The 14,741-nt window shown below is 35.3% G+C and overlaps 1 protein-coding gene across 2 annotated transcripts in view; it reads right to left on the bottom strand.

Moving 5' to 3' along the window:
- Nucleotides 1-14,741, bottom strand: part of GNAI1 (G protein subunit alpha i1) — an 82,397-nt gene that overhangs the window by 27,193 nt on the left and 40,463 nt on the right. For both annotated transcript variants that reach the window (XM_037836513.1, XM_037836512.1), the window contains 2 exons: nt 9,117-9,159; nt 8,877-9,018 (listed from right to left, as the gene is read on the bottom strand). In XM_037836513.1, the coding sequence (XP_037692441.1) occupies nt 8,877-9,018; nt 9,117-9,159 (185 nt within the window). The remainder of the gene's footprint in view (nt 1-8,876; nt 9,019-9,116; nt 9,160-14,741) is intronic.

Genomic DNA, 14,741 nt, shown 5'->3' with positions numbered 1-14,741 from the left:
AAAGGACTTCACAAAGAAAGTGAAAAGACAACCAACAGAATGGTATAAAATATTTAGAAACTACATATCTGATACGGGTTTAATATACAGAATATATAAAGAAATCCTACAACTCAAAAACAAAATGACAAACAACCCAATTAAAAAATGAGCAAGAGAATTGAGTAGACATTTCTCCAAAGATATATAAAATGACCAAAGGCACCAGAAAAGAAGATCCACATCATTAGACATTAGGGAAATACAAATCAAAACCACAGTGAGGTACCACTTCACACCCACTAGAAGGGCTACTATTAAAAAAGTGGAAAATAGCAAGTGTTGCAGAGGATGTGGAGAAATAGGAACACTCCTTCAATGTTGTTGTGAATGTAAAATGGCACAGTCACTGTGGAATACAGTTCAGCAGTTCCCCAGACAGTTAGGTATAGAATTACCATATGACCTGGCAATCCCACTTCTAGGTACATACACAAAAGAAGAGAAAGCAGGGACTCAAACAGATATTTCCAAACCTATGTTCACAGTGGGATTATCTGCAATTGCTAAAAGGTGGAAGCAACCCAAGTGTCCATCAATGAATGAATGGACAAACAAAATGTGATATATCCATACAATAGAAAATTATTCAGCCCTAAAAAGTGAAGTGCTAGTACCTGCTACAATATGGATGAACCCTGAAGGCATCATGTTGAGTGAAATAAGCCACAAAAGGACAAATACCGTATGACCTCACTGATATGAAATAATTAGAATAGGCAAATTCACAGAGCCAGAAACTAGAATACAGGTTACCAGGAGCCAGGGTGTGGGAGCTAATGCTTAACTGGTTTAAATGGAAATAAGAGTTTCCTTTTAGGGTGATGGAAGAGTTTTGATAATGGATGGTGGTGACAGGAGCACAACATCGTGAATGAATTGTATATGTGAATGCAGTTAAAGGGGGAAATTTTAGGTTTTATATATATTACTGGAATAAATTTTTTTAAAAAACTATATAGGACTGTACAACACAACATGAACAGTGAATACAAATATAAACTATGGATTATAGTTAATATAATAATTTTAATAATATTGTTTCATCAACTGTAACAAAAGTCCCACACTAATTAAAAGTTTTAATAATAGTGAAAACTGTGTGAGGAGACGTATATGGGAACTCTCTATTTTCTGCAATCCTAAAACTTTACTAATAAAACAAAACAAGATATAGGAATATGTGATAACTGATAAATGAGCTGAGGGAAGTAGAAAAATATTGCGCTAGAGTAAATATTACTTTGTAGATAACAGTTAATATCATTTTGTCACATACATAAATCAGTATTTCCTAGAATCAAATACAATTATAAAATAATAAAGTGCTTTATTCTTAGTTCTCAAACATAAGCCAGAATATTACTATAAATGCTTCAGTTATTCATCTAGAAAAGTAAAAATAATTAGGAATATTTTGAAAAAAAGATGATTGTGAAAAAAGCCTGAAATTATCAGATATTAAAAGTCTACAACATGCCAAACAATCTGGTATTAATGAAGATAATTAGGAGAAAAAGATTCCAAACCTGAACTCACTGTATAATAAAAGTGGCAGACTTAAGAGTTCAATCAGTAGGAAAGGATAAAATTATTCAAAAAACACAGATTATGGATAATTAGCCATCTAAGGGTGAAAAAAATGTAGATCCTAACTACAGGAATACAAAAAATTATTAGAGGTATTAAAGAACTGAGAAACAAATACTAAAAATCACCCCTAGAAAACTTTAAAAACTAGCATGACTATTATCCAATCTTTGAGTGAGAAGGAATTTCTAAATTTAAACATAATGGAAGAAGTAACAGGAACCTTTATAAAAAGAAACTATATATATATTTATATTCAATAAGGTTAAAAGCAATAAGCAAAATGTGAAAGAGCATTTGTATTAATGACCTAAGTATTAATAGATATGTACATACAATAAGCAAATACTCAACACACCAAGACTGCAATAGTTACCTTATGGATAAAAGACACGGTTAAGCCACTAACAGAGAGAAATGAAAATATAGTCAATAAAGATATGGAAAACTGTATAACTAGATATAAAATTGAAAAATGCAAATTAAAATAAAGCTGCTACTACAAAGATTTTTTTTTTAAATATAAGACTCCTAAATTTTGGCTACCCAGAGTGCTAAGGAAAGGCTAAGAAATGCTAAGAAATGTATTACACAAGTATAACTTTATACATACTTACAAATTTCACAAATGCACATATTTCTTATTTTAGAAGGCAACTCTGGCAGACAGAAACCAACTAACCAATGAAAATAAATTACAAAATTAGAGAACATAAAAGCGGCCATGATACAGAAGCACATTGAGGCTTCAGGGACAAAGGACTTCTTTAAGTCAATGCAAAGCAAAGTTTTCCGTTTAGCCTAATACCTTACCTCCAAGTAAGTGCTTCTCAAGCTACCCCTGATAAAGGACTAGTTTTTGCCTTATTTCATTGTTTACACTCTATTTTGGAACCAATACTCTTAAAAAATGAAACAGAAATGACATACAAAACATAAATTCATTTTCTGAAAACTATCATAGTTATCATATAAATTATTCTGTTAATCACTATAAAACTATCTAAACACTCAATTTCTGTACTCATCCCATGCACACGTGCAACAGCTTGTGGACAGGCCCTGGTCCATGGGCCACATTTCGAGTAGCACTATTCTAAGTGGTCGAGTGCCTACGAGATGCCAACAGGCCCCTGCACAATGCTTCTCTCACTTCACATTAGAAATGTAATCATCTAAGTTAGGCATATATTATCTTGCCCAGATGGACTAACTTCATTCTGAGTTTTGTAACGATATTAAGCACAATATTGCTCTATATCGGCCTTGAAAACAATTTGTTTCTTCTCATTTTAAACAGCTTAATGTGTAATATGCTTTGCAAATCTGGTAACTGTCAAGTATTAAGCAAACCACAGAAAAGGAGTCACCATCTTTTAAGATTTTACATCTTTTTAATCAACTTGGACCAAATTAACTTATGTATTCCAATGTAATACCAATTGAAATACTAACAAGATTTTTATTCATTTGTTTGTTCATTTTGTTTTAATGGGGAAGGAAAATGTATAATAGCCTCAGTATTTTAGAAAAAGAGCAATAATATGGCATGATCTTACCTTACTAAATATCAATCAATGCTATAAAATTAAAGCTATAAAACTAAAATAATGTGATTTTTGACAAGTATACCAGTAGTAGCATAATAACAATTATAAATAGTAATAGCAACAATAGCAGCAGCAGCAGATATTTACTGAGCACCTATTACAGCCACGGCATGCTATAAATACTTGATATCCAACATCTCATTATTCCTCAAAGCCCTATGAAGTAGAAGTTATTATTCCATTTTATTATGATGAAACCAGCTTAGGAAATTTAAATAATTTTAAAAATGTCTGATCTGGGAAAGAAAATAATATATCATGGAAAAAAATGGAGTCCAGAAACACACTAATGTATATCTAACTATTGCTATAGGTAACATTTTCAAATCAGTTAGGAATGGATTGATAATTTAATAAATGGGTGGTAAGGCAAGGGAATATAAGATTGCAAGAAAATACACTTAGATCCCATCTAGTAACAAAGACAAATAGCATTTCCAGATAGATAAAGAGAAAAACCTAAAAAAAAAAAAAAAAAAAAAAAAAAAAACTATAAAAATTCTAGGGAAGAAATGGAATAATTTTTTAAAACAATTGTGAAGAATGCCTTTCTTTCTAACAAGACACAAAATACAGACGAATTGATTACAATAAAATTAAAAGTTCTATAACAAGAGAAGTGCTATTTCCAAAAGTGCAGAAGAAACATACTGGATAAATATATTTGCAATATATAAAGAAGGGTTAATACCCCTTATGTTCAAAGACAGTCAGTGTGAAAGGGACAAGTAATTTAATAGAAGTGAGTAAAGAGTACTATAAAAAGAGTTTGCAGAAAAAATATAAACAAACTGTTTTAATGAAAGGACTCTCAACCTCACTAAAAGTCAGGAAAATGAAAGATAAAAAAGGAAAGACAGTATTTTTCACCCACAAGGTCTGAAAAAATTAAAATGTTGATAATGTCTATGCTGATGAGATTCTGGAAAATTGATACTGATATACACTTGCTGGAAAAGATTATTCATATGGCTTTCCTTTCGAAAGCAAATCTATGGTACCTATTAAAATTAAATATCTGGTTATTCTTCAACTCAAAGTTAATATTTCTAGGAATTGATACTTTAGAAATAGGAATATATTCCGACTAAGTTTGAAAATATTGTTTCTTATTCTTAGAATGTTTTTGCCTTGTTTTTGTCCAGAAAATTCTTATACATTTTGCAACACCCTGCTGAAATATCCCTTTCATTGTAAAACAGTCTTCTGTGGCATGCCCAGGCTGAAGAAATCTCCATACAGAATGTTCATGTTTAATTCACCTTTGTACTCCTTAGCACAATTCCAAGAGCCTAGTAGCATTTTAAAGCTTATGTAGAGATAAGGCAACTAAAACATGGAGAAGACCAATCAGAAGCAATGTTGAGAACATGAAGATATTTGTGGAAGTGAGCTATAAACAGGAGTAATGATCTGAAGGTAGCAAGAAAACAGTTATTAGGGAACATCTAGAGAGTCTAAGAAGTGTGGGTCAAACTAGCACTCATGGAAACAAAGATGAAGAAAGCAGGCCCGCATGTAGATTCCAAAGCATCAGACAATCATTAAAAAATAGCTTGTGGGGGGAGGACGGCAAGATGGCAGCATAGAGAGGAGTGGAATTTAGTTAATCCCCTGGAACAACTAATGAACAACCAGGAACAACTAGTAAATAATTTGGAATAACTGCTGCGGGACAACCATGATGGTCCACACATCATACACCAACCTGAATTGAGAGGAATGCCTGAGATCGCAGCATAAAAGATGTAAGTAAAAACTGTGGAACTGTGCCGGGAGCCTCCTCCCCCCACGGCAGGCTTAGCTGCAAAACCTCACTGTGGTAGGGAGTGGCACTCTCTGAGCGAGCGAATATAGCTCAGCTGAGCTCCAACTGGGGTTTTAATTAACAAATGTGGACTGCTGAATACAAGCTACAAACCACCAACAAGCAGACAGAGGCTTTTAGTGACAACTGACCTTAAAGAATGACAAGACTCATCTGTCCCAGGAGGGGGAGCCCAGAAGACCTGGTGCTACCTCTGGCCGACGAGTGAAACTGGGGGATTGTGTACTGGCTCTAAAAGAGGGCTTTCTGTCCCTTTTTCTCTCTCTCAACCTGAGGGGCTCATAGGAGAGAGCCTCAGCCATTTTCAGTTTGCAGCGCTCTGACCCAGACAGGGGTGGAGATAACAGAGTCAGAGAGACAATTCAAATGCAAATGATAACTACATAGGGGGTGTATCATCCCTAAGAGTAAGGAGGTGGAGCCCAGCTTTCTCTTCAGAACCAGAATCCAGAGCCTAGGAGAAAACAGCCAAAACATAAACTGAAGGGGCCACATCTCCTTACACCAGTCAGGAGAGACAGGCTAACAGGTGCCACCTGCTGGACAGGTTAGGAAAAGCAGTGACTAGAGGCCGCACAGGAAAGTCTTTTATTCTTCCAAGATACACCCTGAATATAACCCCACTCTGAAACCTGAACCCGTCTGGTCTAGGAAAATCTGACTGGGGTAACCAAGGAAACCAGATGCCTAGACAACAGAAAATTAGTCTATACTAGGAAAAACAAAGATATGACCCAGTCAAAGGAACAAACTTATACCTCAATCAAGATACAGTTGAGATATTGCTTCACTTTAATGAAACAATCCATCAAGGATTTTCAAAGAAATATGCTAAATAAAATCAAGAATCAAATCAACGGGTTCAGGGAAGATATAACAAAAGAGATGAAGGCTATAAAGAAAACACTGGGTGAAGACAAGGTAGAAATTTAAAGTTTGAAAAAACAACTGGCAGAATCTAAGGAAATGAAAGGCACAACACAAGAGATGAAAAACACAATGGAGACATACAACAGCAGATCTCAAGAGACAGAATAAAACACTCAGGAACTGGAGAACAAGACACCTGAAATCCTACACACAAAAGAACAGATAGGGAAAAGATTGGAAAAATATGAGCAACATCTCAGGGAACTGAAAGACAATATGAAATGCATGAATGTATGTGTCATGGGTGTTCCACAAGAAGAGAAGGGAAAAGAGGCAGAAGCAATAATAGAGGAAATAATCAATGAATATTGCCCATCTCTTATAAAAAACATAAAATTACAGATCCAAGAGGCACAGTGTACCCCAAACAGAATAGATCTGAATAGACCTATGCCAAGACACTTAATCATATTACCAAACGTCAAAGACAAAGAGAGAATCCTGAATGCAGCAAGAGAAAAGCGATCCATCACATACAAAGGAAGCTTGATAAGACTATGTGTGGATTTCTCAGCAGAAACCATGGAGGCAAGAAGGAAGTGGGGTAATATATTTAAGATATTGAAAGAGAAAAACTGCCAAGCAAGAATCCTATATCCGGCAAAACTGCCCTTCAAATGTGAGGGAGAGTTTAAAATATTCTCAGACAGACAATGACAGAGTTTGTGAACAAGATACCTCTGCTACAGGAAATACTAAAGGGAACACTGCAGACAAATAGGAAAAATACAGGAGTGTGAGGTTTGGAACACAATTTTGGGTGATGGTAGCACAGCAAGGTAAGTACACTAAACAAAGATGACTGTGAGTATGGTTGAAAGAGGAAGGTTAGGAGCATGTGGGATACCAGAAGGAAAGAGGAAAGATAAAAACTGGGACTGTATAACTCAGTGAAACAAGTATGTTTTTACATGAGGGAGAACAAATGAATGCCAACCTTGCAAGGTGTTAAAAATAAGGTGATATTGGGGAAAAAAATACAAGCAATGCAAACTAGAGACTATAGTTAACAGAAACATTGTATTATGCTTCCTTTATTGTAACAAAGGCAATATACCAAAGCTAAAAGCCTGTAAGAGCAGGACTTTAGTTAACTCTTATCTTTCCTTTTGTTGCCTTTTAGCTGTCATGGTTTTTTTTGTTTGTTTGTTTTTTCTTTCTTTTTCTTTCTCTTTTGTCTCTCAACCTTCTTTGACTCTTCCTCCTTGTGGAAGAAATGGAGATGTCCTTATATAGATAGTGGTGATGGTGGTGAATACATAAATATATGACTATACAGGGAACCACTGACTGTTTACTTAGGACAGAAAGTATGGTGGGTGAACAAAACCATCTTAAAAAGAAAGAAACAGATTAATGAAGAAACCTTGAGGGCACTACATTGAGTGATATAAGTCAGACACAGAAGGACAAATATTGCATGGTCTCACTGATATGAACTAATTACAATATATAAACTCATAGACATGAAATATAAGTTACCAGAATATAGAACGAGGTTAAAGAATGGGGAGCGGTTGCTTATTATGAGCAGAATGTTCAACTAGGTTGAACTTAAGTGTTTAGAAATGGACAGAGGTGACAGTAGCACGTTATTGTGAGAATAACTAACAGTGCTGAACAGTATGTGAATGTGGTGGAAAGGGGAAGCTTAGAGTCACATTTCACCAGAAGGAAAGCTGGAGGTTAAAAGATGGGAATGTAGAAAAAAGGGAATCTCGTGGTGGACGATGTCCATGATTAACTGTACAAATGTTATAAATCACTTTCATGAACTAGAACAAATGTATGACATTATAACTAGAAGTTAATAATAGAGGGATACATAGGAAAAAATATATAAGTATTACAAACTACGTATTACAGTTAGTAGTATTTTAACACTCTTCCATCAATAGCAACAAATGTACTATACCAATACTGTGAGTCAATAATGGAGGCAGTGGTGAGGGGTATGGGAGGATTTGAATTTTCTTTTTTTGTCTTTATTTCTTTTCTGGAGTAATGGTGATGGATGCACAGCTGTATGATGGTACTGTGGGCAACTGATTGTGCACTTTGTATCTTTGGATAATGGTATGGTACATGAACAATCTCAATAAAATCAAATGTAAAAAAATAGCTTGTGGTAAGACAACAGTTATTTCCAGTCTTCTGAAATTAAATCCAAGTCATGTTAAAAAAAAAAAAAAGGAAGAAACGAACAGAAAAACAGAAAAGAAAATGATATTCCTTGAGAGGAAAAAACGAAAATAAAAAGGCAGCTGCTTTCATTACCTCCTACAATGGAGGCTACAAAACCTTTCTCTCTGAATAACCATATCTAAGATCTGAATGTAGAATACTGTGTCCAAATGGTCCCTTTAACTTTAAAATTCTGATACATGTTTACATGTTTTCTAATAGCTAGTACTTTCCAAAGAAAAGCATACTTTTATGCTGTTTTTCTGGTTAATCTCATATGACATTAGATAGCCTTTTAAACTGGGCATGACTATAAGTAATTAGATCATTTCAGCATTCCAAATTATAAAAAAAAAGATTTTTGAAGAGTATGAGTGTAAGCAGTTTACTAAACTCAGTACTTACTATTAAAAATCATTATGGTGATCCAAGGGTACTTGATATAACACGTTAAATAGAAAATACCACAATTATTGAGTTGTCCAAATCTGTAAATGGAAATAATACAATCCTGTATATTCTTATTTCACTCACTTCTAAAGCTTCTGACTCACTTCACTCAGTTCCACCCTTTCTATTCCTTTTATAAAATGAATCTGAGATAGCTGATCCATCTATGTTAAATGGCTTGGTATAATCATGCAAGATACTCTTTTTACTCATCAGACCTGTTCTAATGAATTGTTATAACTTACCGCTCGAGCTGAGTCACCAAAGTCTATCTTCAACCTCCCCATTGCCCTAATGATGGCAATAATTGACTGGATGGTATTACTGTAGACCACTGCTTTATACTGTTTGCATTCCTCTTCCGAATAACCAGCTTCATGGATAATTCTCATGAAAGGAAAGGAAAAAGAAGAACTATTACTCCACTGAAGGGAAGGTACACTTAAACAACAACCAAGCAAGTTTAAAGTTTTTAAACTACTTACTTCATTTGCTTTACGATTGTACTTTTTCCAGATTCACCAGCGCCTACAAAAAATAAAATAAAATAAGGGATTTCTAACAACTTCAGTTAGTTTTATCCAACTTCCAATGTACATACTATACACACTCTCACTCACTCTCTCCTACAGGTGAATTTTGTTTTATATCAAAATGAGTTTTAAACATACAGAAAAGTTTCCCCCAAATAAGTCCCATCTGTTTCTTAAAAACTACTCCATTATACCTAAATTCAATAAACTCAACTGAAAAAAAAACGCTTTCGTTATTGTTTGAGTGGAAAGCATTTTAAAAAGTCAATCTTGTATAACTTAAATTGAAACACTATATTTTATTCAAGATTTTGCCTCCCATGGGCGGAAGTTTTACTTGCTCAGCCAATTGTCATAATTTTAACCTTTAGATCTTGTGAAGTAGAAGGCAGTAGTAATGGTTAAGTTTGTATGTCAACTTGACCAGGTTATGGTGTCCAGTGGTTTGGTCAAGCAAACACTGGCCTGATGGCTACTGTGACAGTATTTCATGGATTGAAATTATCAGGAAGTTGATTGCATCTATGGCTGGTTACATCTACAATCAATTGAGGAGACTGCCTTCAAACAGTGAGAGAAGTTTCATCCAATAAGTTGAAGGCCTTAAAAGTAGAAGACATGATTTCAGCGGTAAGAAAAGAGAACGTCCATGTCTACTTCAGCAAGCCAGCTTCTTGGAAGGAATTCATTGAAAACCTTCACTGGAGTTCCCAGTTTGCAGTCTGCCCTATAAAATTCTGAAATGCCCATCACCACAGTCACATGAGACAACATGAGACAATTCCTATAAAGATCACATAATATTTACATTATATATATATATATATATTCCTGTTGGTTCTGTTTCCCTAGAGAACCCTGACTAACATAGCAGTGATACCAAGAAGACACACGAAACATAATTTTAAAATATTATATGTTAAAATATTCTTATGCAATTTCCATTCAACAACCATTTTTTAAACATGATTTGCCAGCACTGGGGATACAATAGCATGCTGGACAGAAGTATCTCCATCTGAGTTTTTTCATCTTCCCTGTCACCCAAGTCATAAACCTAAGAGTCATTCTCAAAACTCTCTTTCATTTTCCACATATGCAGGGTCTCCTCACAATTTGAGACTCTAGAGTTATGTCATTCTAACACAAAAATATCACTAAATGCAACGACTGCTTATAAAATTATGCTCCTCTTAAATATCCTTCCCATGTTAACAGTAGCTTCTATCTTTACATCAAATGTCAAAGTCTTCATCAGGCTCCTGATTGCTGAATACCATGAACATCCAAGCAGAGGATACAAAATAATGAAGGTATGACAAAATAATGAAGATATGACAAGTCTATCATTTGACTTCATATACTCTTTGGCATATCCTGGAGGAGTTTACTACTGTTTGGGAAACAGGGCCCAGGGTTTTCATTACCTTGTTCCCATATTCCCAAGGCCATTCCTACTGTGTTTTATGCTCCATCATTACTAAACAACTTACAGTTACAAGAATATCTACTGCGATCACACCACAAACCTTCAAACAGACTGTTTCCCCTGCCAAAATGCAATTTGCCCTGCCGCTTCTAGCCAGCCTGGTGATGACCCTTTATCAAGCATCAAACATATCTTCTTCCTCAACCTTTCTTAACCCACACCACATGTGATTCCTGCTGCCTTTCACTTTGTACACATTTCTATTTGAATTCTCAGCAGCTAGCCTGTGCTAGATACACAATCAACCAGAAATGTTACTTGAATTTATTTATGGAATTTGTGTTGACACAATCAGATGATAAACTGGGTTTCATCTCTCGGCTCTCCTCTCCCACTCTCCCTCCTCTGTAGACAGACAGAAACACAGGCATATCCAGTTCTTCAGAGACAATTAAGACATCCGAGAACAGGTCATAGTTTATATGATCTATTTGAAAATCTGGAGAAAAAAATTCCCTAAATTTTACTTGTGATTTAATATTCAAGAAAATTTCCCAAGATACCCTCATATTAAACAGAAAAGCAGGAACTGAATGAACAATGAGGGCATTCTTCACTAACAGACAGCCTTTGAATCTTTCAAGGCTTCTGCCAATATAAATAATTCCAAGATAAACAACACATTATTTATTAATCAACAACAGCATGCTTGGCTCTGTGGAATGCACAATTGCAGGCATTATGGCTCACACATTTCTCTGATCCAGCAGTGGTCAACCTGAGCTAACACACCCTAAGCAGTTTCCAACAGGGCTTCTTTAGAAGGCTCCCCTGGGTTTCTAGAACACTGCAAGTTGTGTCAGCAGCTATCATGCTGTGATAATGATACATTCTAGACCCCAGTATCCATACACAGAGCTGGTGATTCCACAGACATAGTGAGCTTCAATAAACAGCAACCCATGCTCCATTCTATTAGTGAAACAACTCAAAGGCCCAGAGAAAAGCTCAAATGATACATGCTAGGGAAGTCTGAAAGCTATACAATGGGAAAAATCAGAAATAGTAAGGAGTAAGATTGCTACCAGTTGAACTATTGTGTACACAGATGCGAATTTTTAAAAACCATAACAAAAAAGAACCAAACTTTTCTGATGTTAGACATTATCTTTAAATTCTAATCACTTTGTATCTCTTAATATAACTGGTGACATGGAACAAATAGATTACTTTGCAATCAACGGCTTGTGGTTCAAAAATTTTGAAATTCGTTTTACATAAAAAAGTTGAGACAGTAGTCTTCTTAATTGTATTTCTCTATTTTCATTACTAGCCATAAGGTCACACTTTGTGGAATAGATAGTAGAGACAGAAATGCTGAAATAATCTTTCAAAGCTTAGCATGTTATGTAATTAGTTTTTGATTCTCTTGTCCATGCAGAGACTCCTAATAAGGAAAATGACAAATGCTGCATGATTAAGGTTTCAACATTCTAAATACTGGTGTTCTTTCCACATGGAGTATAGGAAAGAGTTAAAGGTTTATCCTACAAATCAAAGTAGCAAAGTCAAGTTTGCGAGGCTGGCAGGAGGAAATATTTTAACAGGGTTGGGGTAGAGGGTAAGGCATATATGTGTAAATATTCCTAGTAGTTCTCAGATAGGCAGGTATTGCTTTCCACTTAAATCAAAAGGCAGGAAAAAAGATGCTCCCACCCAACCAACAGCAATTTCTACAGAGTCTAGCACTATGCTTAGCACATAGCAGGAGCTCAATAAACATTTATTCATTGGATGGAAAGAAGCAAATGCAGAAACTATAAGAAAATATAAATGAATATTTATATGAACTGTGGGAGGAAGATTATTCTGTTAAAAGAACAGAAGAAATAAAGGATGGATGTGGCAAGAGCTTCTGGTTGTCCAGTAACACAGGTTCTTTCTCTCCTTCTTCTATTCTAATAAGAGTAGTGGTGGGAACATGGCCTTGCTGCTAGGTGTGAGCCACACTACATTTCTCACCCATGCTACACAATGATGTGTGTGTAAAAAGCAACTGCACCCTTGAACCCTCTCTCTTGTGCCCCTTCGTATGAGCTGGAAAATGGATATGCCTATGGTCTTGCTCCAACCATGCAGATGAAAACATTGTCCAGGGGATAGCAGAGCAATGTGAAGGCAGGAACTGGGGTTCCTGAATGTGCACGTGAAGCAGAGCACCCCAGGGCTGTTTGACCTTAGAACTGTTACATGGGAGAAAGAAATGTCTATCTTCTAATCTAGACTACTGTCTGGTTAGGTCTCTTTGACACAAGAGCTTTTGCCTTTATGTTGACCAATTTTTTACAAGACGGCTAGATTTAAACACTATAACAAATAAACTAAAAAAACAAAAAACAAAAAACAAACCAAGCCTACATATGTCAAAAAAATCACCATATACAAAATAAAAAGGCAAACTACAGAATAGAGGAAAATATTAGGAATTAATGAGTGTGATTGGCTTATGTACAACTCTAAAATCAGATGAAACAGAACACATAACGTCTGAGGAACCAGACTCGGCTCCTGCAGCAACGGGGCCAAGTAAAGCGCACATCCCTCACCTCCTCTCCACCCATGGTCCCCATCAAGAGTGAGGAAGGATAGCAGAAGGGTGGCAAGAGATGAACATTACATAAATGGACTGTTTAAATTATCAGATGGGACTGAAGCTTAAGTAACATTATTATTTTGTAATTTTCCCCACTAATCAGTAGGTAGGGGCTCAGTAGGAAGTAGACTGATTTTAAGTTAAATTAAAAATAAAATAAAACAAAAAAAACGAAAAACATTTTTCCTACACATCCAATTATAATGTTAATTCATTCTTGTAACCTTCACTATTAATATGTAAGCAATGGATACCTAAGCATATTTAAAGAGAAAGAAAGAAATATTATGCTTTCTCTACACAAATATACCAAATTCTTTCTCCACACAATATACATATTATCCTCAACAGACTGCTCTAAAGAAATATCAAACTGCACTTTGATGACCGTGCACTATGACAAGTTTCACACTTGATGTGAACCAGCATCATTTTTCTCACTACTTCAAATAGTTTCCTTCAGTAGGTAATCTGAAGCATACAGTAGAATGTTCCCTTTTTCTGCTTTCACCGATGCAGATTAAACCAAATTCCATGTGACAGTATGTATACAAGTACCTTAATGTTTTAATTAGGATCCTGGTTCAGCCAATGTAAGTGACTGCAATACAAGAGAAAGAATAGGTAAGCAAGCAATCCAGGGCTCACGGTCAACATGAAAATGTTAGAGATCCAGGCTCTTTCCATCAGCCATCTTCCTGGCATGACTCCCTCCCATCTCAGGTGTAAGATGTCTGTCCGTGTTCCTACTTTTACATGAACCTTGAAGGAAGAACCACAGGAAGAACAGGAGGGAAAGCCCTTTTCTTCTAAGTGCACAACCTAAAAGCTGTACTCATTATTGTCACTCATTTCCCTATGTTAGAACCTAGTCCCCTGGCCTCACTTGGCTATAAGTCAAGCTGGAAATAGTCACTAGCCTTATGGCTATGTGACCAGAAATAGACAGAATCCCCTGCCACACTCAAGCTCCTTTGCTTTGCTCCACACTCCTTTGCTTTGCTGCCTATTCTACATTCACATGAAAAACAGATATTATGCAAATCAACATATGCAAAAATAAAGAGTTGGTTTTTGTTTTTGTTTTAAATTTTCTTCCTGAAAATTCAGTTAAATGCCTTGGAAAGACTCAATATTGCAAGTTGCTAATATATGCTATTCAATTAGGTATGTGTGAAACAATTGCTAAATAGAAAAAACATGTAAAAAATACACGATTTTCCATTCAAATTGATTTGCAACTATGTTTGAGTTCTCACTTGAAAAAGACATGAACTAGAAATAAAAGTCCATACTAGGTATGCAAAATGGACAACTCTGAAATATAATCATTGAGCTATACTCCAAAAAAGGCCAAGACCTTACATCAAAAACTGTGGAATTAAAAATAATAATAATAATAAAGATTATGGAATAAACATATACTTACATGTTTTCAATAAAATAAAATGGTAAAGGTATGTTTACATCTGTTTTGTCTTTCTGTTTTTTGTTT

The sequence above is a fragment of the Choloepus didactylus genome, chromosome 5, assembly GCF_015220235.1.
Source record: "Choloepus didactylus isolate mChoDid1 chromosome 5, mChoDid1.pri, whole genome shotgun sequence".
In the NCBI taxonomy this organism is placed as follows: domain Eukaryota; kingdom Metazoa; phylum Chordata; class Mammalia; order Pilosa; family Megalonychidae; genus Choloepus; species Choloepus didactylus.
The sequence above is the reverse complement of the archived record's forward strand: the minus strand, read 5'-3'. Positions and strand labels throughout refer to the sequence as shown.